We start from the raw sequence: 27,094 nt of genomic DNA, 5'->3' as shown, positions 1-27,094 counted from the left end.
TTCTCAGCAATGCTGGAAGACAGACCAGGAAAGAAATGATTCTCAACACCGCACTGTCAAACGCCTTCCGGCACATGGTCGTAGGCTGTCCTTCCATATCCAGCCCTGGGAAGGTGAGCTCCCACCTCCACCTGGGGACCACCAGCCCAAGCTGCTCAGCAGGCTATTTAATAGCCAAGAGGTGAGAGCATCCTGCAGCCATCCTGCTCACCACTTACTGATCAGCAGCCCCAGCCTTGGCCAAACCAACCATGAGCCTCCAACACTGGGCTGGGAATGACCTGAAGGAAGAGCCATTCTTTACTCCACCTTAAAACTGGCCTCTGAGGTGAGCTCACTGGAGGGTCCCCATGGTCACCTTACTTTCCACAAACCACAGGCTGAAGCTCCCCAAAACAGACAGCCCAACGTCAGTCTCCCACATTAGGCCCACCTTTTCCCCAGTGTTCACTGCACCAACACCACAATGACAACAAGAGACACCATCCGGAACTTCTTAATTCCTTTAAAGGCAGGAGCGCTGCACGCACATACCCAAATGCTGAAAGCGCTAACCTTAACTCAGCTATGGCTGAATATGTCCCATCAGCAGCTCCACAACGCCAACGTAGGACCAGCTGGGAAAACCTGCCTTCTCCACCCCACCATTTCAGCCAAGAAAACAGAGTATGGACACCACAGAGCACCGCAGGGGAACAGGCGTTTCACAGTGTACGCTTAGAAGCGCCTTTTGCTGGATATTACCACCACAATTAAGACTCCAGCAAAAGGATCAAGAGGACTATCAGGGGAGGATTTCTAAGAAACCAACCTGATCCAGAGGATCCAAAAGGAGCACTAAGGAAAAAGAGAAACTTGCCCTCGTGCAAACAGCCAGCACTGGTAGGGTCTAGAGGACACCTCTGTCCTTTTTTTGTACCCTGAGGATCTTTGACTTAGAGCTAGGGTTTCTGCATAGCAGTGAATTTCATACTTCAGAGACTGAACCTTTACAGTTCACCACAAAATGATTGTTTTAGCAGAAGAAAGGCTGCCAAAGGCGTCAGGTATTCGGATTTCAGTCAAGTCTTTGGTCCAGAGTCTTAACTTGAGCTGAACCTTATGAAAATAGGTTTTCCGAGGAGCTCTGCTGCACAGACTACCTGCACAGGCTCTGCTGAAAAGCAGTAGGACGGGGTAGAGCCCTAAGATAATGAAGCCCAGAGCACTGGGACAGGAGATGGTTCTGTTTATTTGGTGGGTGCCACGTTGCAGCTAGCAGCGGGATGCCAAGGAAGGGAAGGTCACCTAGCACAGCTTAGCAGGAGACAGAATGGTTGGCCTGGAGCATCGGGAAGACATTCCTGACAGCAAGAGGCCTTGGTCCAGAGAACTGTTCTGCCTCACAAGGAATCACACAGAACATTTAAGACGGGAAACATACCCAGCTCTGCCTCAGCTTGGGGATGTATGGGCTGGCCTAGTCAGACTGTGCCACCCTTAACTTGTAGGACACAAGTTAACAGCCCGACGTCTCCTCGTTGAAGAGTTCTGGACACACAATACTTGTGTGATTATCGGAGCCCTGAGAGTCTGTCTTCACCCCGCCCCTAACACCGACATCACAATCTTTCTAAAGGCAGGATTCCCTTCTGTTAAACACCAGCTGCCAAAAGAATGCTGGACTTCACGCCAGCTTCAGGAACAAAGGACAAGAAATAGGAAGAGTTCATGCTTGACTAGGCTAGGTGGACAGACAGGAGGTCTTGGTTTGTTGGTTAGAGGAAGAGCATAAGCTTTTCTCCTAGGAGGCTTCCACTAGCTCAAGGAACTACTGGCAACACAAACAATTAACCTGGAAAAGCCTTCAGTTGTGACATTGTGTATGTCCTGCTCACATCCCACAAGAGTCTGGTCAATGAATACAGAGCCAAGGTCCTCACTGACACTCCTGAAGATTAGAGGATGGAGCAGGGAGAGGCAGGACAAATTAATTTAACTTCAAAGAAAGGAACACTAGAGATGCTCAGGAGGAGTGGGGCTGTGAGTTTAGTTTAAAAACACATCAATTAAGCTTCCTTTTAATTCAGGCAGGAGGATCTGGCCTGCAAACAGGAAGGCTTCATTGGTTTCTCAAAGCAAGAGTATATTTTAATTTTACCATCATTAAGAAAATGTTATGATTTATGTGGCTGCTGTCGGACTAATATCTTTAGAATTTAGCTGGCTAAGCCAATTCATCTCTAAGACTGATGAAGGCTGATTGCTCTCTATGCAAAATGTATTAAAACTAAATGAGCAGTCTATTACTCAAATGCTGCTGATAATCTGTTAGCCAGGGTCCGTTAGCTGGGCTGCCTTGTTGCAGGAGAGAAGCCTTCACACACTGTACGGCTCTGATAAGCCCAAGATTACTTCAGCAAGCCCTTCTTTGTTTTGGCCTTTTAAGTAGATGTCCAGAGACGCATCAGCGTGCTGGAAGCGGTGCATCACCTGTCCTCATTCCCAAGGAATGAGGCAATCCGCGGAGACCCAGACAACGGCACAGAGAACAGCTCTCTGGCTTGAGATGTGTGTGCTGGGATATGTGGTTCCTGCAGGTCATATCTCTGCACTAATGAAAACACCACTCAGGGCAATCTCGTTGCTTACACCACAGCTCCTGGGATGTTCTTGGTGTTGTCATGGATCGAGTCCTCCGCAGGGGCTGAGGAAAATTATGTTCCTCGGAGAACTACAGCAAGCAACTACAGCTTCTGAGGTGAATGGCATTTGCCCTTTTCTTTCCTTCCTTATACTAGACTATTATTGTTATTTATTATCTTTAAAGTCCCCATATAATAATAATACCTGGGAAACAGATTGCTCCAGTCAGAAAACTGATTAGCTGGGATTTTTGAGGTTACTATATTTTGGATGCTCTTCTCCTTTGACAGCCTCTCCCTACAGCCCTCTTTGCAACACCAGCCTGCGCTTATAATTACACCAACGTCGCTTTTGATTTAAGGACTGTAATCCTTTGTCCTTGCTATAAACAACCTGCATTAAACACATGAACTGTGTATACCAAGAGAAAAATAAATAAAGAGCTACAGAAAATTGTGTGAATCAACACCACGAAAGCCACAGTACCAGAGCCTACCTATGCAGAGAGGAACCTTGCCTGATGCTAGGATACACAGCAGATGCTGGCATGCACTTGGCCTGTGAGGCACGGAGGACACCGGTAACTGACCCAGTCTGCTCTCCCCTGAAGGAGGAGGGCATTGCTCAGGAATTAGGCCATGCAGCTTAAATAGATGAACAGAGCATCCACTGCATTTTGACAGCAGGGGCTGAGAGACCAGGGGGTGGCCCTGAGCAGTTCCATTTCCGTAGAGGGTCTCACCGCAGAGTACCCTTGAGGTTTTGAATGATACAGGATTTTTATTTAATGTTCAAGACATTCTGCCAACAAAACCTTGCTAATTCACACTAATGACTAGGAGACCTACTGCAAATTAATTGCTAATTGGCAAAATTCATTAAATGAACAAACACAATAAGAAATAACTGAAGAGATAGCCTCCCCAAACAGACTTGGTTCATTCATTTTTGTGTGCCATTCGGTTTTCATGATTTATGCTAATACTTTTAAGCATAGTTGTAAATGTATTTGAGTATATTTTTGAAGAGTAATGAAGCCTAAGCAATAGCAGAGCTTGCAACACAGTCCCCTGTTATATCTTACAGCATCACCACCTGGCAGGTAGAGACTGGGGATCCGCACTAGGAATGGAAGAGGTCTGCAGGATCTACAGACAGCTTCAGCTAGGTCCCACATGTGATTATGTCTATGCGGTCAACTTAAATATCCTGCTCTCCATTTGTCACCTCCTTCATAAGTGCTCCATTTCTGGTACTCACAAATTTAAAAATAAATAAATAAATAAATCCCACTTTTGTGCTGAAACCTTTCGTTTGGTCTATCACTGTCGTGGTTTAACCCCAGCCAGAACTGGTGAACCAGGACCATCCGGCTGCTTGCTCACTCCCCCCGCCAAGTAGGGTAGGGAGAAGAGGGAGAAAAGGAGGGGAAAGGGGAAAAAAACCTCATGGGTTGAGTTAAAAACAGTTTAATAGAACAGTAATGGAAAAGGAAAATAATAATAAACAACAGTAAAAGAATATACAAAATAAAGTGATATAACACAAGTTGCTCTCACCACCCAACAATCAGCTCCCCAGCCTGTCCCAAGCGGTGATCGTGGATTCCTGACCCCCAGCCAACCATCATTTATATACTGAGCATGACATTCATGGTATGGAATACTCCTTTGGCCAGCTTGTCCCATCTATGCTCCCTCTCAGCTTCTATGGGAAGCTGAAAAAGTCCTTGACTAACGTAAACATTACTTAGCAACAACTAAAACAATATGTGCTATCAACAATCTTCTCATACTAAACTCAAAACAGAGCGGATACTACGAAGAAAATTAACCCTATCCTAGCTGAAACCAGGACAATCACCCAAATACAAGGCTTTTAAAATTAATCAATGTTTATTTGGATATTTCACACGTACCCTCCCTGACGCTGCACTTCATTTTAATTCAATTTTGAGACAACCTTTTCCTTAAACTCAACCTTCCCCAACCCTAAACAATATGACTATCTTAAAAACTCCACACATCTGACCCGTGTCTGTACAGCTATAAACTGCGGTTTTATGCACCAGCACCGGTATTGTTGTTCAGCATTATAATACAGCTCCTGACATTGAAAACCACCTTCTTCATGGATTTCAGCAGCAAGAAAACTTTCTCATTAGGCACTTTCTTCATGGATATCTTTAGAGTACTGAATTGCTTAGTGGGTTTCCGGGAAGGAGTGTTAAAGTTTCAGATGAAAAATGTTTTTTGCATTTTCTGGCTTAAGATGGGGAAAGAAGGTCAACCTTTCCCCGCCTGCATGGCTCTAGTCTGCAGGAGCGGAGAGCCTCCACTGCTGCACAGTTTTAAGACTCAAGGAAAGAACGAACCACATTAAGTACTTTAGCCTTAGAGCTCCGGAATTTAGAAAACCCCAACAGAGAAATTCAATTTCAGATATGAGCGTGCACATTTCTGGAAATCTGAAGTGCTTAACTGCTCAGAACTAAAGTGTTACAATGGAAGGCGGATGGGCAATTGCAATGGATATATGCAAAAGTTAGAAAAGTTTGAAATTGTACAGGTACTCTCTGGCTCAATGAACATACATGCTTCCCCTGCCCCAGCTTACAGCCATGGACCCCACATCTTATGTCAGTGCCTGTTGATCTGCCAGATTAAGATTTAGGACAGATAAAGAGTCATACTGCTATGTCATTTCTACTATGCTATCTAACACATCAAACACCCAGCGATCGCTCTGGGATGGCACATGATTACCAACTTGCTCCCTCAATGAAGCTTAATGCTAAATAAACCAGTCTTTTAAGAAGAAAACACTTCTGTATTAACTATGTAAATGGTTATTTCTGTGTGTTTTTTGACTAGTTAGACATATTTCACCAATTCAAGTCAATTGTGCAAAAATATAAATTCTGTACTTGAATCCTCCTAGTAAATTAAACCAGTTTTACTTGTTAGAGGAATATGTCTAGTGAAAGCTTTGTCAAAGATGAGAGAGGCCAACACATCCCAGAGAAGCACAGCACAATCAGGTATATGGCAAAGCGGCAGCTCACTGATCCTATAAACATTCATGCCTCATTATGCATCTATAGAGCCGATTCAAGGGGTAAAGCTAAGAGATACTTCCTAAAGAAACCAAAGGTCCCAGAGCATCAATGTCTCAGCAGGACGGGTTTTCACCAGTGTAGGTAACAAGGTCTTCAAGGTTTTTATACCCTCCCGCTCTTTTGCCCCGAGGAAGGGGGTACGGATTGCTTTGACCCAGCACAAATGGCCTAAAATGAGAATGACTTGGAATCCACACAAATGATGGCTGATAACTTGGAAAGAGTCAGCTTTCTCCCAATTTGACAAACAGGTTGTAACAAGAAACGACACCTGAGAAGACAAGAATAATTCACACCTTGCCAGGACTGCCTGCCATTTAGAAGATGGTCATCTTCTGGCAAACAAAGTATTATCTGCCACTTACCAGCCCTGAGATTTCCTTGCCCTTAAATACATTTTGCTTTAAATATAGTGCAAGCCTGTAAAGCAAATGCAAAAGGACTACAGGAAGTGGTTTTTGTAGGGAAAAATAGTAAAATACAGAAGAAAGAACTGCACAGGATATTTTTACTGGAGGGTGTTTTATGTTAAAAGAACATCACCAGTATGACACTCTAGTGTTTCGCTTTAGGAGGTCTGCAGATTCCCAGATAGTCCTACACCTGCCTCTCACGACAGGCGCAGAAGCCAAGTTGAGACCTGTGGAGGTGGCTGCAAGAAATGGAAATGGCTGCAGCCTCTGAGCTGCATCCGACTGATACAAATCAAGAGCACAGCAAAGTGTGCTATGATCACAGAGAGTGCCCTAAAACAGGCCACAGGAGGGGAAACTCCCAGGACAGCTTCAGACAGTACAAGAACATTATGTAAACTTCCAGATCAAACACAAATCCAAGAAACTGTGGCAAAACATGCATCTAGTCTTGAATTGATGTTACTTTTCTCTTAAATAATTTAACTGAAACTACACTTACGCAAATACAAAAAAAACCACAGTGACTAATTACACTCCGATCATTATATTGGTTACGCTAATGAAAGAAAAAAGGAGTATGTATGGTGCTCTGCACAAGTTACATACAATCAGATTACCTGATGAATGACACCTGAGACTGTGTCACTATGGGCACACAAAGGCAGTAAAAGCTTCTCAAATCGGTCCAGGACTGGCAGACAAAGGTCCCCGAGGCCTCGTACTGCACAGACACCATTTAATACCTCACTATTCAACAGAAGCAGCAACACAGAGTGTCCTTTCCAGAACCACAACTTATTTTAAAAGACCCCATTACTGTACTCAGAGTGCTCTCTTTATACCCGAGAGCCTACTAAGGCTTTGGTCCAGATGCTCTCCCACGCCAAAGAGCTCCACGAAAAAGGTGACAGTAGAATTTTCTTTCAGCAATTTAACATTAACTGCCTTTCAGTTTAGCTAAGAATGAGAACGGAGGAAGAGAATTGTTGGATTCACTTTCTCTAGTTCATTCAAGATTTTGTATCCTTTGCTGTTCTCTTTAGAAATAAATACTCCAATATTTTCATCTTATTTCATTCTCTACAGGCAGGAGTTTGATTAGGAAATGCACCAGCACTCTCTTGGCCCTAATTAAAGGGTATGTAATACAACAAATAGATGGCAATGCCACAACACAAATTCAATCCAGCCCGCATCATTTGTTCATAACTTCTATTCACAGAAATGAGACTACTACTTTCCTTCCACACCTCTGTCGGGCTCCCCATGGAAATTACTCTCATCCACTCTCTTGTAGAGTGCAAAGCATACAACTTCGCTAATGAAAAATTGCTAGCAGAAGCAACAAGCACATCTCAGCTAACTAATCCATGGGATGTTCAGATCTGGAAACATAAACTTTCCTACCTAATGAGGGTGTGCTGATCTCCATCAGATTGATGCCAGGTTGCCTTGGAGTGTAATCAATACAAAACAAATAAATTATTAATCGCTCCAAGTAATTAAATTTATCAAATCCAAATAAAAATAACTGATATTTTATGGAACTGCTTCCAAAGCTGAGCCTCTGAAGGGACAGTATTGATCACAGGAGGACAGACAGATGTTTCACATGTTCACAGCCGATGAGGTCTGGGTTTGCATTAATGACAGGGAAGGAACAGAGCCAACAGCCTCCGACGTAGAGTAAACAGGCAGTGTGCTTGGCCATTTAATTGTGGGTCAGATCAAATATGGAGAATAAACATGTCTAAACACATACATACAACCCCATCTTCCTCTAGAAATACTCACCTTGGAGCTGTAGTAAGCACTTGTTTCCCACTCCAAGAAAAAAAAAAAATGGAAGAGAACTCAAATACACGCATTCTCCCCACACCACAGTAAATTCTGACTCATTAATCAGTGCTAAAAAAAATGCTCAGCAGGCTAGTAAATATTTAAAAGCTGGTGAGCGTGAATATTTGAATCAATGGGTACTAAAGCTGTACTTGTAATTTTCCTTCCTCTAGTCTTGTCAATTGGTTCGACTGGCAAATTGTCTACAAGATCCCAGTTAGCAGGAGGAGTCAGGCTGCTGGCTGAAAGCCATTTCTGAGGGGAGGTGGCCGGCTCTGAATGACTAAGCTGGAGCATCCCTCAGTCACTTCTGCCGACTGAGATATCTACAAACTCCTTTTCCCCCCCGGAGTTTTGTTTTGTTTCCAGATAAGACATCACTCAATCGATTCTCTTCCAGTTCCTTTGTTTCCCAACCCATGACAACACAGCAAGGACACAGACTTACACCTCAACATGCAGGAGTGGGGACAAACATCCACCCTTTTCTATCCGTCACCTTCCTTCTTATAAGCACTGCTGCAGCAATTCAACAGCATTAACGAAATCATAACTTATAATTCACAGATAAGGATGAGAGAGAAGATGAGCAACTTAAAACACACTGAAGAGGTGTTAAGTATGCCCAAGTCAAGTGCTCTGAACACAAAGTCAAAGGTTAAACTTAAAAGAAAGCTGAACACAACACGGTACAGAAACACTACGGTGAATTCAAAACAAACTCAGCTCTGCCCTACAGAAGCAACACAATGCCTAGATCACAAACACGCGGTTATCGTTGGTTTGTTTGGGTCCTGGAAAAGTTCAAGAGCTCCCATTTTCCTTTCCCTCAGGCAGATCCACAGCAAAGCTTTCCTTCCTCATAGCTCCCTGCTTTCCCTTTAGTCTCTTCCTCTCCTTTCCCTGTACAAACTCCCTATCCATCTCTCATTTCCTCTGACTCTTTGGCTGTCTGCCCTCCCAGCTGAGCAGACCTGGTATAACAGGAAGTTTTCCAGAAGTAACGCTTAGGATTAATAATACATTCCTGGTGTTATTTTCATAACACTGTTTTACTAACAGCAAAGGTCTAAAATGCCTTTCAAGAAACTCATGAAAGGCTTACCCCCTTCCAAAACATTTGCTACTGCCTCCTGTTCTCAGTGGCACCAAGGCAATACACTGCCTTGAATTAAGACGAAGCTTTTCATAATGCCCAGCTTCCTACTGCCTTAGAGAAACTTGCAGCCTGTGCTGTCAGGAGGCAGAGGGGAAATCCCATGCAGAGCAAGGGCACGGGGGCTGTGGCCTTCTTTGCCTGTGGCCACAGCCCCATGGAGAACAATGGGAGACTGAAGCCATTGTGATAGAAGGCAGCTTGTCGAACTCACTGGAGAAGATTACTCTTCAGCGTCTGCTGAAGGAGAAACTTTTGGTTATGAAGAATAATGGCCGTAAGTAACCATTAATCCTAGGGCGGGTGGAAAAAAAGTCTTCAAATTCAGTCTGTGCATAAGATTTTGTAAGCTTTAACGACAGGGGGGAATTTGAAAAAGCCAGGGCTATTGTCACAAAAACCACTGGGAACAAATTAAGTTGAATACAGATTGCTAACTTTTCCTTTGAGGACTCATTTCTATAAATTAACTCAAGCTTTCAGACTAATTGTAAATCCTCAGAGGAAAAAAAAATATCTCTAATCAAAGAGTAAGTGCTGTTATTCTGGGGATGATATGGTACATTTTTCACACGTGACAGAGGTTGTGTCCCTGATCTCAGTGCAAAATTCAACCTCACCTAAATATGAAGGCGTAAAGCGAGGTAGCAAAGTACAAAATAAAAGAGGACAATAGAAGCCCCTACGTGAGGAAACCTTTAGGTCCTCAGGCAAAAGAGCTTACTGCAGGATGTCACAAGCCTTTAGAAATCACTTTCCAATGTGCTCGTGGCAAAACACCTTACGCTGGATGTTGCCAGAGTACAAGTTTCCAGCACAGCATCACAATTCCTCATTTAGTCCTAGCTGGCTCCCACCCTTATCAATTCCACACCACTGGTGTGGAGAGGGTTTGCCACTTAAATCCCACAAGTGAAATAATTCAGATTAGCATGGATTGTCAACTCTAGACCACTTAGCAGTTCAGTATCTCTTACCAGTTCAAAAGGCCCATCCTGACCTCATGTAATTAATTCTCCCCATCACCCATATCTGAAGCAAGTGAGTCTATTAGCTCCCGTTTTAAAAACTGGATACTGTGGGCTGAAAGTTGCTGAGTCAGACTGCCATGCCTCAGCTTATCACTGCATTTTGTGAGCATTAAAGAAAACAGGGAGAAGCACGTAGCACCCATTTTCACAAAGGCTGGGATTTGAATTGCCTGTTTGGCACACGAAAAGGTTGCTGGCTTTGCCAGATGGTTCCATCACTGATATGTTATTGCTCAGCTTCTCTTCCAGAGGGAGTATAAAAATAGAAAAGATCAACCATCACTTATTAGTTTTCAAAATCCAAATCAATCTCCATAAATTACTCTATTTATCTTAGTGCCGGAGAACACATCTGCCACATCTCCATAAATCTCAACACATGCACTGCAGTCTTGCCTGTCACTTGCCTTTGAATTCCTCAAGGCTGTAGCCCCTCACTCAAACAGGTAGCCTGCAGATGGGTGGCACTTGTACACTAAAGGGGTCCACCAGCAGTGACCTCGCTGGGGCATAGCGCTTCTAATGAGCACACGCACCCATATGTTGAAGCGGCATGATCCCAAACACATTTCTATTAACAGCCCCAGGGTGTTCCCAGCAAGATCTGAAACGATTCTGACATCAAAAGAAAATCCCACAGAACGTTCTTTAAAAGTGACCTAGAAAATTACCATGCCAAGGGAGGGTGCCAGGCAAGGAACCTACTTCTCCACCTTTCCTGCAATAAAGCAACTAAGGATTATTTTATTTGTCTAGAAAAAAAAAGCACTGGTACTGGGCAAACAGGATTTTGCTATCAAAACGCCTCTGAAAACATTCAGTCAGCTAGGCAGGTTTAACTTACTTGGTATCCCAAAACCTGTCGCTAAGAGACAGGCATCAAGTCTTGCTGATAAAACAGCAAGAAAAGTCTTTTCTCAGGGGTATCTGTGTGAGAGAATGAACTAAGGGGCTTTTCCCCAAAATATTTTCTGAAGGTAATAGAAATGAGGCGGCTAAAAATTGTATGCGTTTATGTGTCTGTCTTGTTTTCAAGTGACAACCTGAACATCCAGTTCTTAAAAGCACCTCTTACCTATTAACACATGCATTCTATGAGGCCTACAACGTTTGGCTGTGAGCTCCGTTTGGACTAGACAGCTCCATTTGGGTCCATCACATGTGTCTAACAGCAGAGCGGGAACACCACTAACAAACACCAGCAAGTTCAGGTGCCCCTGCAAGGCGAGGAGCTGGCTTTCACTGAACCAGCATTCCAGGTTTCTGAGTCTACACATTTATGGAATTCCTTTCTTATTTTAGAGGCAAGAACTTGACTTTCTTTAGCTATAAAAGGAGAACAGATGAGGAGACAGACAGGCAGACTGAAAGACATTAACAGAGGTCCCAAGGGACCAGGACAACAGCCTACCCTTTGGCTTCGCAGCGTGACACCTGCAGATTTGAAGTCAGGAAACTTGATGCCAGCAGTCTCAGGAACAGCCTGAAAAGAGATCGAAACAGGATGTTAACGGAGGAAACACAAGATTTCATATAGAGACTATCTGATGGGAAACACTGTTTCCTATGACAGAGAACCACCTGCCACAGCCACATGTCAGAGCTGAGGTAAGAGGAAAATCCCAAGCAATGGGATTCAGTGGGAAAATCCCAAGCAATTCACCGAGAAAAACACTCCATCTCAAGGTATCTTTGGAGAGCTCAAGCATTTTTGCTTGGTTGGTTTAAATGCACCGCTCTACACAGAGACTTACACCCCTCCACACAAACATAAACCCTAACCCTAAATGCTACTCTTTATACTACCATATGCATACTTGCACAATATCATCCTCATTTAACTTAGGCCCATTTCACTGATCAAAACAGCCCAGTACTTCCCTAAATCTTGGCTTTTGACTGCAAGTCCTCTAAGGAACAAGCTGAGAAACCTCTGATGTGTACAGACATGAGCCCACTGATGAGGATGTAAGGACTGCACCCCTCCAGGGAGGCCTGCTGTTTATACATGTTTTGCCATTTGTACACTTGTTAGATAGTTTTCTTTCTTCCCTACTTCACATTTTAAGCACAGCAATGCAAGGTAGCAAACTTCTGATGCTACCGCTGCTAGAGAGTAGAGCATTTAGTTGCTTTTCAACAAAATGGAAAAAAAAAATGCAATCCCTTAAAAATGTGTACTGCTGAGCAAAGCACAAGGTGAGCAAACTGAACTTTTAAATGCTTAAACCAGGCTATCTGCAGGGCCCTGTGCACTGAATGGTGTGGGGTCCCCTGAATGGGTCAGCAATACTCATGATTCAATCTAATAATAGCCACAATCTGCAAAACGCATGCTCAATCACGCTCTTCCAAAAGGAAGAGTAAGCTCAAATCTCCCAATTTCTTTGGAGACAGCGTTCACCTTGCTGCTCCCACATTTCTCCATGGAGAGGCTCTGCAGCCTGCTCTTTGTTCATTCCAGACAGGGCTGAGACAACCAGGGCTGCCCCAAGATCATAAGAGAAGCTGAAGGACAGTGACTCAATTCCTCAAGTTCCCTGCCAATGACTCTCACATCTCTATCAGCTATCTCTATGTCATGGTCTTGAGGTTGCACCTTGCAAACCGCTCTGCATGGCCAGGCATTAGGATTTTTTTTCAGTTTTCTGTGGTCAGTCCAATAAACAGAGGCCCCAGGAAGAGATTTCTAAACACGACCATGGTGGAAGAAGTATTCTCTACCTACCAACAGGGCGGATGAACTTTTAAGGATCACTTTGATCTTGGGTAGGATGTAGCCTCCCTGCTTGGATTATTAGAGATAAAAAAGGCTACAATCAAAATCCAATCCTCTCTGCTTCCTTTGGATGAAGGCTGGCTTTTAGACTCCCCGAACTCTGCCCCCCTGCCTGTTGCTGAACACCCTGACACAAGCAGTGAGGGGAAATCAGCGTCGTTGGCTGAGCCAAGACAACTCTGACTGCACTCGGCGCATAAGCAATTAAATAGGTTCTTTTGCCTTGCGTGCCTGTACATGCTGTAAACGCTTCAACCTCAATTGACTCTTTGGTAAATGATTTTCCTTTGTTGAAATGATGCTGATGCAGCTCCCGATTCAAATTCTTAGTTAAAATGCAATTTTTTTCTTAACACTTCCCAGCTATAGTTGGTAATTGACTCCTAATGGACTCTGTCATGGTTGAAATGATGCTAGTGCAACAACAGAAACTGCTTCTCTGTCCACGCTGGCGTGCCTATGCGCTATATGCCTGCAGACAGGCACCAGCCACCAGGCAATATTTAGGGCTGGACTCCCTCACCTTGCCATCCTCAGCTTCTTTCCAGCCTCATTCTCCATTGCCACCATTTTTCCATTACCACCAATGATGAGCTGCCTTCTTTAGAGGGAGATATGCCGGCCACTGTTGAGTTTTACCAGATCAACCTTCAAGGGAATTCAATGCACAGGGTGCCCTGTGATATATTAATTACACAGAGGGAGGGAACCAAAACAACATTTTAAGGAAGTGGTGGCCATTAGGCACACTTCATCAAGTAATAACTGTCTAGCATTCACTGCTTCTCTCCCCTCCCTGCACAGACCCTTCTGGAGGACAATGACACAAGAGCTCTCTGTTCACAAGGTGGAGGGACAGGAATTCCCAGGCATTCACTGGAAACATCTGAGATTTTGTGACAACCCTTTCCTACTGAAGGTGCTGATTTAGTTCAGTCCACGTTGTCCGCTTTCCAGAAAGGGAAATTGAGGTAACATCAAATGTGAATTGAAACCTGTGTTCTGCGCTCCTTAGACTTTAGCTCGGCTCAGGGAGAAATAAGAAGCGATAGCTCACGGAATACAGGAGTCCCCCAGCAGGACTGTTCTGATCACAGCTGAGGATCAGGAGAGGGGCATGTACTGAGCTTGGGGAGATGCTGCTGAGACCCAGGAGTGGCAAAGGAAAGGCAAACCTGGACTAGAAAGAGAAGGCAGGTGAAAGATAACGGGTTTGTGGGGTAACTCTGCACAGCAGTACCAGAATACACTTGGGAGAAGCAGGGAGACAGATGCTTCTCCTTGCCATGAGCCACGAATGGCTGGCATTATTTCATCCCATTTCTCAGAAAGGGAAAGGGAAACAGGACTTAAACCAGCATTTTTCAAATGGGAGAGAGGACTCTGACAATGGCTGCCTTAGACCAATCTGCCTTTCAAAAGACAGAACTGAAAAAGCATTTCCCAGAAGGCAGCCAGCACCTACTCCCCTGAAAAGAGCAGAGGGCCTGACCCCAGTAGTACTGCTGAAGGAAACACATTACCAGCCAGAGCTTAAGCAGGGGAAATAAATAAATAAATGTTTACAGGCTTCTCTGTCTCCTTCTTCTGTGGCAGCTTCTTCTTGGGAGCCTTGCGCTCAGCACGTCTCTGCTCAGTGGTGGTGTCAGCAGCTGTGATGAGCTTCTGCAGGTCCTGGGTTCTCTTTTCTCTCTCTTTCTTCCTGGTTTCGATTTTGCGGAGCTCCTGGATGAGGTATTCTTCTTCTGCCACCTGCAGACCAGAGCACGTAAAGGCAATCAGAGCAGCGGAGGAGGCCTAGCAAGGCAAGGGGGCCATCTACTGATAACAACTCTGCTCTCGGCCAGCCTGGGAATGACTTGAAACTCTCCTGCCTAATATCTTGGATTTGCAGAGCACATTATGCTCCACAGCCTTACCCTGCAACTATGACAATGCCGGTCTACAAACTGTCAGGTACTGTATCACCAGCATCCATAAATGATTAATCCCACTGAATATACTGTAGTTGCAAAAGCAGTGTTGTGAAAAGCTGACTCCTCTCCCCAGATGTAGCAGGTGGAACCTAGAGTAGCTATGCTTAGTATCAGCACATCTGGGAATGTGGGAAGGACAAGCAGATTTATTACACGTATGAATTTGTCATTAGAGGGAACTACTAACAGAGAAGGATGCTCTCTCCCAGCCTTTTGGGGGGACACAGTTCCTTAACCTCTAAACCCTGGGACCATTACACAGCTTCAACAAAGAGAACTAAACACACAGACTTACAGTCTTTGATGTTTTCCGGAAAGATTTTTACCCTACAGGAAAGAATTCTCTCCCCATGGGACTCAGGGATTCATAAGGACACTGATCTGAGAATTTGTTTCTATTCAGGGGAGTAGTACAGTAAGTGTCACAGAGAAGGTATTGGCGGTTACCAGAAATCATAATTCTGCTCACCTAGCCCTCTCTCCTGCATAGTCAGATTTCTCAGTTATTGTCCTTTTGTATCCCTTAAAATGACATGAACTCAACAACAAAAGCAGTACTTAGATGTTGCTCTTTTCTTGTCCAGTCTTTCTTTCCCTTTCCCACCCTTTGGCCTATTTCATCCACCTACTGATTCAACCAAAAATCTTTTGGAGTAGTGATGGTCTATTCCCTGAGTTACCTGTTCTGGTGTCCTATTGTACAGCCTTTCCAGTTGTTCCTTCCTTCGCCTCTCGTGGCCAGCATCAAAGACCGGGATTTTCAGGTCTGTGCCCGGAGCTGCACGAATATTAGCCAGCTTGGCACAGATGTGATAATATCGTTCCTTCAGGTCCTCCACTGATCTTTTCTATGGAAGACATCACAGGAGCGCAACATTATGGAAGAACCAAGCAAGACCTTGTGCAGCAGCCAGCTAAGGACCACTGGCTGAAGGATGGCAGCGTATAAGACACTGTCTCGGAGGAAGATCCTTGCCAGTCCCAGTGCAATCACAGGGAAGGGGGAGTTTCTCAGTGAACTGCATGAATTAACTGTCATGGGTTCACAGCTACTGCTTTAAAAACACCCACCAGAGGGTCCAACAATACAGCAGTGAAGCACTCCCAGATAAAAGGCTGCAAGGATAGCTGTCTCAAGAGGAGAAAACCTGTGAACAGGAACCTGTGACAAAAGCACAGGAGGCCTCCTCCGAGCTGCTCCAGACAATGGCCATTCAAGCCATAACCAAGAAGGTATTCATTGCCCATTGTTACACGGAATCTGAGCTGTGTTCCCTTACTCCAAGCACCGAAGGTGTTTGGGCTGCCCAGCTGGGCAGACTCTTCTTATTCCACTTTGCTACAGGTTCTTTACGTGAGTATTTCATAAGGCAAAATAAGCACCAGCATTTGGAGCTGTTCTATAAGAGTCACTTCATTCCCCTGTGTCACCAGGAGGCATGGAACCATCAGTTACAAGAGATTTACAACAACAGTATTGCATCTTCAGACCATTGATGGTCCCTGTTTCACAACAGAAATGACAGAAGCCTGCACTGGGTCAGACCACAAGTCAGGAGCAGCACTAAGGAAAAATCCCAATCCCCAGGAACCATTAGCAGATCCTTCTCCCAGGGCCTAGACAAAATCCAAGACACCTATCCCGCTCAGCTAAACAAACTCCCCAGCTGCCTTATCTTCAAGGAACAACAAGTTGTTCTCCTGGCAGGGGCAAACCTTCTAACTTTCTAATAAAACACAAAAGGGAATGAGCACAAGTCACAGTGGATTTAATTAGAAACAAAGCAAGCAGCAATGCCCTGTGCTGGAAATTCAATATTCCTTGCTGCCAATAATTCATTATTTTCCCCTAATTAAGTTGATATAACGGGTAATTTGGTCTTTGCAGTGCAGCAAGCCCTGCACGTACTGTAGCAGCAGGCTGCTAGAAGCACCTTGGCCTCCGGGACTCACCTTGAACTGCTGGTGATCATAGCGGTCATGAATCACCACAAAGCGCAGATCAAAACGCCGAGCCAGGTCAAAGAGGTGGTCTGTCTCAGCTTTGGTCCACGCATCATCATGGAGATACATCTGGTACTCCTGCTCCGAGTAGACAGGTACCTGCACTGTCTATGCGGAAAAAAGAAAAACATGGTAGTGCTCTTGCAGTACTGCCCTTCTCACTGACAGCTGGTGAGGGATGATATACCTGAGCCACGAACAAGAGCAGCACAGTGACAGGAGGGGGCTGACAGGACCCCAGAACATGGGTCCTGGTTGGAAACACGATGAGCAGGCAGAGGACTTGATAAGGAGTAATGTGTGATCTCAGGGCCACAAACATTCCGGGGATCCTAGCAGGAAATACTGCCTGGGAGGCTGAAACCTATTTCAGGTGGCTGACCCAGGCAGAGGTCAGCAACCCACAACCTGACAATAGGTTTCAAAATTAGCAAGCTAATATGACACTGAAACCAAGGTTCAGCCAGCCTCCCTGCATTCCTCCCATACAGCAGCACCAATACCTTGACATAAACTGCTCTGACAGTCGACTATACTTGGGTTGGGACACGCTCACTTGTACAGGGAAGAACGGGAAAGGCAAGGAGCGGCGGTTCCTAACATTTAGCACACGTTCTGCTTTGATACACAACGCACTTCTTTCATGTTTGGTGCAGACCGAGCCATGAAGATCTGAAAGACTGGGTGCTGTACAACTGAGGGCCATAGACTTGGCAAACAACTTTGTCCCTCCCTTCCTCATCCGCCCTTTCTCCAACAGAGCCACAGGGCCAAATGACAGTCCAACTCTCAGATTGTCCCAGGTGTTGAAAAGGTTCAACCCACAGCACTGTCCCCAGCCTGGAACTGCTCTGCAAGGGCTCTAACCAGAACACAAGTGTCACATGAGTACTAAAGCAACAGTAAAAATACTTGATGTATTAGGGAAAGTCCTAGTGCATGGTAAAGCAAAAGCACAAACAAGCCTGCGCTTTCCTCCCTCACCCCCTTCCACCACTCCTGCACTGGAACTTTGCTCAGCCTGAGGAGGTCCTGCCTCCACAAGAAAACATGCGTGCATGCAAACAGCACACGTGCTTCAACACCTCCATGCCCTCCCGAGTCCTACACCGGAAGAGTCATTCCCATGAACTCCACACAGCTCAAAGTAGCATTTCTGAGCCTTCAAACTACAGCCTCTTTAGGTGTACTGCCCTTCTTCCATCACTTTGACACAGAAGCTTAAAGGTGAAATGTACCTCTTGGGTATGCACTGCACCTCAACCTTCAATTACCACCTCCACCAGAAGAAAAGCCATCCTACTAGACACCATAAGGATGTCCCATGTACATCATGAAAAGAGCCAGCAGGGCCCTCTGCAGTGGATGGAAGGGAAGGTGGCAGATGCCTGATCAGAGAAGAGAATGGGACAAGAGCAAAGAGCAGTCCCCAAAACACCTCCTCAGGCCCACTCATGTCTGCTCAGGTAAGAACCGCTGACAAGTGAGAAGGTGGGAACTCATCAGATGGAAAGCTTGAGCCAATCACAGGATGACTCTAAGTTCAAATGCAACATAGCCATAAAAATGCAAATATGACCCCCAGTGAGGGATTTCCAGCAGAAACTGGCAGAGTTTCAGTTGCACAATAAGACCTTGGCAGGAATACCAACTACAACTCTACTGACCCCTGTTCAGGAAAGATGAACTGAAATGGGAACAAGTACAGAGAAGAACAACAAGGATGAGTAATGGGGTGGGGAGCTTGTCTTCCCACAGCAGATTGCAAGAGAAAGGAGCCTTGCAAAGGAAGTCTGAAAGGGAATCTGACTGCAGGCTTCAAGTATGTTAGATGGAATGAAAGGAATACCCACAGGAAGAAAAAAACAACTGAAATAAGAACAAAGAAATTGGCTTGCAAAGAAATGTCGATTTAACATGGAAAATTTAACATGGAAATGAGAAGTGGAGCAGAGACAGTGCGGAACAGATTCCCAAGGAAGGACAGTGGCAGGAAAACCCAAGTGTTTTTCAAAAGGAACTTGATCCATTTATGAAAGGGACTGGATGGTGCAGGGCCCGAAAGAGCCAAGAAGGGGATTCAATGGCCCAGAAAACCCCTCTCAGTCCTGCATTTCACACTATAAACTCACACAATGATGGGCATTAAATTAGCTGAAACTGCTCAGGAAAGATCCTGGAGCCATGAGACAGTCCTGTAAAAACATCAGCACAATGTCTAGTAGTGGTGAAAAGACAAACTGAACAGTAAAAATTATCAGGGAAATAAAGAGAAACACAGCCAATGTACAAACCCGCCATGCTTCCCTAAGTGAAACACTCACTCCTAGTCCACCCATTTCAAAAGAAATTATATTTGAGAACAACAAGGGTGAGACAGGGCACAGAAGGGCAGATATATGTCCAATTACGGAATACATGGTACACAGCAAGGACAATTTACTGCATCATGTAACACAAGATCTCAGAGGCACAAAACGAAACCCCGTGGCAACATTTTAAAATGAACAGAAGAAAGCACCTTTGCACACCATACAAAATTAACCTGAAGAACTCATTACCACGGGATATTCACAAAGCAGCTTTTTGCCCTGAACGTATCTAGCAAGAATTATTAAATACAAATTCCAAGTTAAGAAATCCTTAAGCCAAAGATCACCAGAAGCTAGTAAAAAATGCTCTGTATTTGCCCCATTCTCATGCTCTTTCTCTAAGCCTTTACTAAGGGTAGCAAGAAACAGAATAACTACTGAGAGAGAGGCCTTTGCTCTGACACCAGTGAAACTGCTTTTATATTCCTATTTCACATCCTGGATCAAGGCTCAGTGTACACTGTGAAACCTAAGTTTACATTTTGGATCTCGCAATGAAGAGGAGGGATTTGGTTTGGAGACTGGATGCACAGAGAAAAGGCAAAGCAGCTGAGCAGTGGTGCAGGAGCTGGGTTAAAGAGCTTGAGCGACCAATAGGGCAGACTACCCAGGAAAATGGGCTTATGCCAAGGGGAGGAAGAGATTTGGGCAGAGGTATCAAATATGTGAGATGAAACTCACAGAAGAGTCTGGAAAAGTAAATAAAATTCCTCTGACATAGCAAATATCCGCAAAACTCCTCATCAGTGCCTTCTACCCTCTCAACTGCAGCTCCACATGGGTAACAACTTGCTCGTAATATTATGCAATTGTGCGTGTGCAGATGGCAGAGGTCTGTGCCACTAATCTAAAGGTTGCAGCCTTGCTGAAGGTTCTTCTGTCTGTCAATTCACAGTACATGATAAAGTTAAGGAAACGAGAATCGCATAATTACAACACCCATGTGTGGCCCCCTCTGATAAACTCGGTCGAACTCAGCCAAAAACTGTTACAGCAGTAGAGTCTTAGAGACAATTACACTCCCAAAGTTTCACTCAGACAGCTAGGTAGGTGCCTTGACTAAGTGAGTCACGCTTCAGACTTCCACCCTAGACATCAGAGAAGAGATACCACAGGAGGCTCTTACCACTGTCCCAGCAAGATGACAAGCATCAGTCAGAGCCTGAGCCTTCTAACATATAAGGTCAACCAACCACTTAACTCTGCAGGAAGCCAGGCTTTGTTAGAGCTGATGCTCTGTGGGTTACAAACCTAAAATGTTGTATACAGTTACACGCAAGCAGAGCTTTTGTGGAATCGTGTTAGCACGCCCTTTTTTTTTCCCCCTTCAGATTTGCATCATGAAGAGGGCTAAATTACATTATGGAGGCACCCTAACTCTGTTCCTTCCTAACTTTGGAGGCCCTGACTTTGAAGTATAAATCTTGATGTAGCTTTCTTCATGCATACACATGAAAGCCCCAACCACTCAAAGCAGATACATCTGGGACAAAAGACAGCAGGAGATTCCAACAACACATTGTGACAATTTAATATAAGATGCAAAGAACAGGGTACTGCATCACGCTGATACCACAAGAGCAATTGCAGAGGGAATACAACGTAATTCAGCATCTGTGCTGGCTTCTGGCCAAGAGGCCGCAAGCCAGCTTTTTGGCCACAAAGCTCAGGTGATTTTTTTCATACTGGGCAAAATAACAAGACTTACACCTTCAAAGTCCCACTCAGAAGAGAGTATCTTTTACTACCTAGAGCCTTTAATCACGTGGAGGATGTTGGTTAGGAACTGAATTAGATGGCAGAGTGCCTGCTTACCAAATCAATGACTGCACACCTGAAACACAAGGGACTCTAGCAAGCTCCGATCTCATACTGAGCCCACTTAGCTTGAATGATTTGGAGACATCATAGTCTGTGGTCACGTGGCTGCAGGCCACGCTGCAGTTTAAAATGCAATCGCCAAATCTAACTCAGTCTTTGCTTGTTGAAAGAACCAACTTCCTGTCTGGACATTCAAGAAGTTGACTGAAGGGTATTTTCCAGCTGCTATTTATATACTTTTGTTTTAAAGCACTCCCACTTACTTTATTGAACCTGGCAAAAGGGTAGTCCTTCCCTTCCTCTGCTGCTCTCCTCCAGTGGTAGAACATCGCTCCATCTTTCCTCGCAGGGTTGGTGAAAGGCATCCACTTCCAAGGCCGGACTTTCTTGGACCCCAGTTTTGCTTTGACTGTTCGATAACCCTGAGTTGTATCACTTGGCAGTAGTGGAGGTGCATCCCTGTGGTGGAGAAAAGCACTGGCTGATGAGAAGCAAGAAGCAGGCCAGGACAAACTCAAAGAGATTTCAGACTCAGCGTGGGATCTGCCACTACAATGTTTAGTGTGGGAAAACCCGAGTTTAAGCTTTATTCCAGGTCTTGCACTTCCCAGACTGCAATGCTGCCCACATCAGACGACAGAATACTCAGCACGGATGGGCTTGAACAGAACCATCTGGAAAGCAAACTGTGCAAGAGACCCCTGGGGCAAGGGCACAATCCATAACAAGCTGAAAAACAGGCCGCAGCAGAATTCTCTTTGCAGAAATAAAAGCAGGTGCTATTCCCAGTTGCGAATAAAAGAGAATTAGATACAGAAGGGTGAGAACACTGCCTTGTCTGTGCTTGACTGTTGTGCCTGTATCCGTCTCCTATGCAGAGTAAACCCCTCCAATTCAGAAGAGAGAAGAGAGACATGGCCCATGACTGTCTAAGAGAGAAAGGCACAAGCATGGTCCAAGCACAAAGAGGAATCAATGTGGGAAGCAAGACTCCCTTTGGTTTCAAGAGGATGCTGCCCTGACACCAAAAGCCCAGGCTACCCCACAACCTGCACAGATGACAGTAAGCTCTTACTTTTTGTCAGAGTAGAGGAGTGCATAAACTTCTCGGTGCATTCCTTCTGGCCTCTTAAACGTCAGTGTCTCTGAAGATTTCTTGGATTTTTTCTGAAACAAAAGAACTGCATTTTAGATGCAGAAGCAGCAAACCCTGAGGAAACACTGAACTACACAACCTGGCACCCTGTGATGGTTTTCACTTTTATCTGGTTTTAGGCACCTTGAATTTCTCCAGAAAAGTGCCTGTTCCTGGCAGAAGACACTGACAGACAAAACATGCCCACTTTCAGTGATAGCACTCACCAAGACTCAGGCACTTCTTGTTTCTGATAACACACACTTGAATTCCAAGTTGAACATCTGGCTGTAGTTTTCAGGGTCTGGTGCACTAAGCCTTTTTTTACTATGTAAGCACTGTCCTCACGTGAAGGTACTAATGCATTTAATTAAATGAGTCTCTACCTTTTAGAGAAGATAATAAGAAATGTCTTCCCACCTTCTCCTAGTTTTTGTCACTATGTTCTGCAGAAACTTCAGTTTTTAGCAGTTGTGATCAAGGCCTTACAGTAGCCCCAAATCAAAACGACCAGTACCATCTACAAAAGGAAATCCCCATTCATGCCTCTGCTCTCCCATATATACAGCAAACTATATTTTTTTTGACAAAGTTTCTTCATACTAGGAATTCTGTGCAGATGTCTCAATCTGGCCTCTAAAACCTTGACAGAACTGATGGTTTCTAAGACACAGTCCACCTCATATCACATATGCAAGTTTATAAAGTAATCAGCTTTGGATTCAGGTAGATACAGTAGCAGCCACATTATCAAGGTACACTTTTTTTAAGTGGGACAAGTTTACTGAGTAGTCCGGAGCATTTGGTCTAACTGTACCATCTTAATAACTACTAGCCATGTGACTACTTTTAAGTATTTGTTTACCATACTGCTACCAACTTTTAAATCAGAATATTTTGCAATAGTAAAACTAACACTGTGTCATAAATTGTATTAAACCCATACAGTCACCTTTATTGAGCAAACTCAAAATCCCATTAAAAAAATAATAATCTATCAGGTTGGACTACAACTACTTTCCATAAAACTTCATGGCGGACATTCGTTATATTAGCACCTTTTCACTCCTAATCAAACGCCTTTCTCCTAGTGTGTCCATCACTTTGCCCAGGAACGATGTAAGGCCAACCAAGGCAGTTACCCACGGGACACCACACTAGTTCAAACCCTGTTTGAACACAGGCTTCTGGAATTCCCCCAAAGTTCCCAGATTTATTAAAAGTTAATATCAGCAGGGCAGAGATCAGCTCAGCTAGCTCTTTTAGGAGCTGAGAACAAATTACTCGGTCCTGCTGATTTAAATGTTTTTATGCCTAGTAATTTTTATTTTAACATTCTCTGTCACTAATGGACTGGAAAGTACTTCACGGTTCTCCTGTGATTTAAAGACATCAATCTGTTTCTTTTCTAATTGAGAACAGATCTATTTCCTGAGCAAGGGCTGCACTATTATTAGCAATTTTGTTCTCTCCATGCGATAATGACTTATACCTTTGGTTTGATTTAGTTTCTGTATTTTGTAGAAATTCAGAATGTTTCACTCATGGCCACAAACAGCCTCCTGCACTCCTCCCAAAACCTCTCACTGCACCTGCCCATCCTCTGTGTTTCCATTAGAGTAAATCTGAGGAGAAACCCATCTTATTCTCTTCTCCAAAAGGGAGACAGACAGCCACCAGTACTCCTTCAGCTCTCTGCTAGCTAACAAACACATCTAAAGAACTCGCAATTCCGAACACTCAGTGGCACAAGACTGCAAGCTGAATCCAGCCAACAAGCTGCTCGCTGGACACACTATTCACCAACACAGGCGATAACTGCTGATTTTAATATTTCAGCTTTGAATTACTGAAATTCATCAGTTTTCAATCACACCGATTATACTGTGTGTCCTATCCTCAGCAAGGCAGTCATGAAACCACTGTGCTCCTCTTCAAAGACAAACATTTCATTGAAGGCAAGTAAAGGCACTCAGTAGGTACTTTCAGGGATGGGGTGGTTGTGTATGTTTGGTTTTGTTTGTTTGTTTTTTCCAAACAAACACAAAGTCTTTACTTCAGATCAGACCATCTCTGTATCAGAGAGCTCCTGGGGATTTCATCTCCCCCAGCTTGTTTCCAAGCACCTCCACACTTCATAACTACTCATGAACTGACCTTCCCAACACTTTGCAAAGCACAGGACACCGAAGACCTCACCTGAATTTAAAATACAGAAGGCAACAACATACCATAGCATATTACCACAAAGAACGCAGCACATGACAGCATACATCCTAAACAAAGCTTATTAACTTGCCCACGTTCCCACAGGCAACACACCCCAGTTCTCCCAAACCCATCACACAGCTTCCCCACACAGAAACTGCTCCCATGGTTTGAAGACATTTACTGTTCAATCAAGTCAGACTGTTTTTCTTCTAAAACAGGACTGTGTTATATTATTTCCGTCTGCCTGGCGACTAGATGGTAAATACACTTCACGCTTACTCCACAAAATGGTAATTTTAGAGATAGATGAAAACATTCTGGGGTGATGAAAAAGCTGGGGCCAGGCCTAGCTCACCAGAACACCACTTACACAGCTCCAGCTTAAATACTGCCCCAAAAGCCACGGGGCAATTAACTAAGAACCAGGAACCCATGAGCGGGGTCCTCCACGCATTTCCAGATACTCCTAGGAAACTCCAAAATAAATCGACTATAGTAGGAACATGCTTTATTCCATTTTTTTTCCAATATTCACCCCAGACACCACACGCAAAGCCAGTCAGTGCCTAGAAAACAAGAAGCAGCGCCTTAGGGCGTTTGCGGTTCACCTTATCTGAGTTGATGATATCCTTTTTGTTGATAGTGCCCGTATTCTCCGACTCCACGCCACCCAGCTCCAGGATGTCCCGCACATCTGCACCCGTCGCCATCTCTCCGCCTGCCCGCTGCCCTCCTCTGCCGCCGTCCTGTCCGTCCTCTACAGCTCTGGGAGCGGGTGGGAAACAAGGGAGCCGAAGTTAGCGTGCACCTCCCCAGGGACATCCCATACACACACGAACAGGCACATGTGCGTATATATATACACACGTATACCTACATACATACACGCATACATGTATATATATGCATATATACGCACACCCGCGCGTATCTACATATACACGCACAGACCCCTGAGCCGCCTCCCCATCCTCCCCAGGCCCAACAACGAGGCCTTGTACCCGGCCGGTCCCAGGGCCCACGCACGCCGAGTCCGCGGCCCGGAGCCCCGTGGCGGGGTCCCGGGAAGCCCGTAGGAGGACGGTCGAGACAAACCACAGCCGTGAGATCACGACACCCCCAAACCGAACCGCTCCCGCGCTCACTCACCCACCCGCGCCGGCTCCACGGCCACCGGGATGGTACGGCCACCACAGAGGCCCGGGCAGCGCCACTTCCGCTCCCGCCGAGAGGCGCACGGAAGTGCCCGGAGCCCTTTGGGTGACGCACCACTGGGGACGGGGTTGGGGGTGAGGGCGGAGGGTGGTGGGTTCGCGCCCCGCTCTCGGCAGATAGCGGCCGCCCCGGGCCCGGCGCTGCCGGTGCTGCCTCCCCTGCGGCAGCATCCGAACCCGCTCGGGGCCGACATACCTCCTTCCCCGCCGCGGGCGGAGAGCCCGCGGCAGGCGGGACTCGCTGCCGCGCCAGGAGGTGGCAGCACAGCCGTGCTGTGCCCGGGCTCGGCTGATGTCCCCGAGACCGGCCCTGGGTCACCCCCCCACACCAGGCCGGCCCGAGGGTCGCCCCGTGTGGGTGAGCAGGGGGCTGCAGGGCCTTCCAGGGTGCTCCCACCCCCGCTCCTCTTGCCCGAAGCGACAAGCCCGGGGGCAGCCCGTTCCCCCTGTTTGCTGGGCTCTGCCTGGGCCAGGGACAGTGGGGCCGCGGGGCGGGCCAGGGCCAGGCCGCCCAGAGCCCTGCCTTCCCGAGGGTCTTGGGGCTGACCCCCGTTCCCCGCAGAGCTCATAAGGAGTTTCGCCGTCTCCTCGCCGCCCGGCAGCTGTCCCACCCTCGCTGCCAGCCCTGCTGGCCTCGCCAGCGGCCAGCTAGCCATGCCAGGTGGCCACTTGCCAGGCGGGCACTGCACCACGTGGCGTGTTCAGGCTGCCCGTCCCGGCTTCGTTTGACAAAGCGTCCGCTCCTCGCCTTCACGCTTGGCAAGAAAACCCTCTGGAAGCATCCCAGAGTCGCAGCGCTTACCTGAGGCCACAGGGCAGATGGGGCTGAAAGTTTTATTTAGAGGACTGTCCCGTTTCCTCTTCCCTGTCGGAGGAAAGAGAGGGCGGAATGGGGAAAGGGGAAGAAATAGCAATGTGGAGCCAGGAGGGACTTCAAGAAATCACCTTCCTGCTGTATCGAGGCAGGAGCAAGGCTGCCTGGCAGAGGTTTGCCCAAAGCAGAAGGTTTTGGCATGGGGCACCGAGATCCATGGGGATCTGCCAGTCACCTCAGATAGCCCAGGAGAGGGGGTGTCCCTGAGAGGACCTCCTGTGCAGCAGCCCCAAGGTGAGATGAACCCCGCTGTGCCAGGGTGGCTCCAGCCTGTGCTGGAGTTGCCACCGTTCCCATCCTGCTGGCCATCCCTTTCCACGGGGACCTCACCACCACAGCAGGGCCCAGCAAGTGACAGGGTGCCCCAATGAGAACTGGTGACACCCCCAGAGTGTCATCTGTTGTCCCTGCTAATCAGTTAAGCCCTTTTCTGCCCCTTCCCACGCTGCCAGGGATGGCTTTTACCATCTTGGCCCTTCCTCCCACTAGGACAGAGCTGATCCCAAGGTTTCTCCTGTCCTGC

At 46.0% G+C, this 27,094-nt stretch overlaps 1 protein-coding gene across 6 annotated transcripts in view; it reads right to left on the bottom strand.

The window, feature by feature from the left end:
• The window catches only part of DMAP1 (DNA methyltransferase 1 associated protein 1), a 35,022-nt gene extending 9,287 nt beyond the window's left edge, over positions 1-25,735 (bottom strand). For 2 of the 6 annotated variants that reach the window (XM_054212749.1, XM_054212750.1), the window contains exons 1-7: positions 25,092-25,248; positions 22,213-22,304; positions 21,401-21,596; positions 16,894-17,052; positions 15,621-15,788; positions 14,531-14,716; positions 11,597-11,668 (exon numbers count right to left, since the gene is read on the bottom strand). In XM_054212749.1, the coding sequence (XP_054068724.1) occupies positions 11,597-11,668; positions 14,531-14,716; positions 15,621-15,788; positions 16,894-17,052; positions 21,401-21,596; positions 22,213-22,304; positions 25,092-25,193 (975 nt within the window). In that variant the 5' untranslated portion in view covers positions 25,194-25,248. Of the gene's footprint in view, positions 1-11,596; positions 11,669-14,530; positions 14,717-15,620; positions 15,789-16,893; positions 17,053-21,400; positions 21,597-22,212; positions 22,305-25,091; positions 25,249-25,484; positions 25,582-25,632 lie in introns of those variants that run through there. The other 4 variants (XM_054212751.1, XM_054212753.1, XM_054212755.1 and 1 more) reach the window with 4 other exon arrangements.
• Between the last annotated feature and the right edge of the window lie 1,359 nt (positions 25,736-27,094).

This window comes from Rissa tridactyla, chromosome 8 (assembly GCF_028500815.1).
Source record: "Rissa tridactyla isolate bRisTri1 chromosome 8, bRisTri1.patW.cur.20221130, whole genome shotgun sequence".
NCBI lineage: Eukaryota > Metazoa > Chordata > Aves > Charadriiformes > Laridae > Rissa > Rissa tridactyla.
The sequence above is the reverse complement of the archived record's forward strand: the minus strand, read 5'-3'. Positions and strand labels throughout refer to the sequence as shown.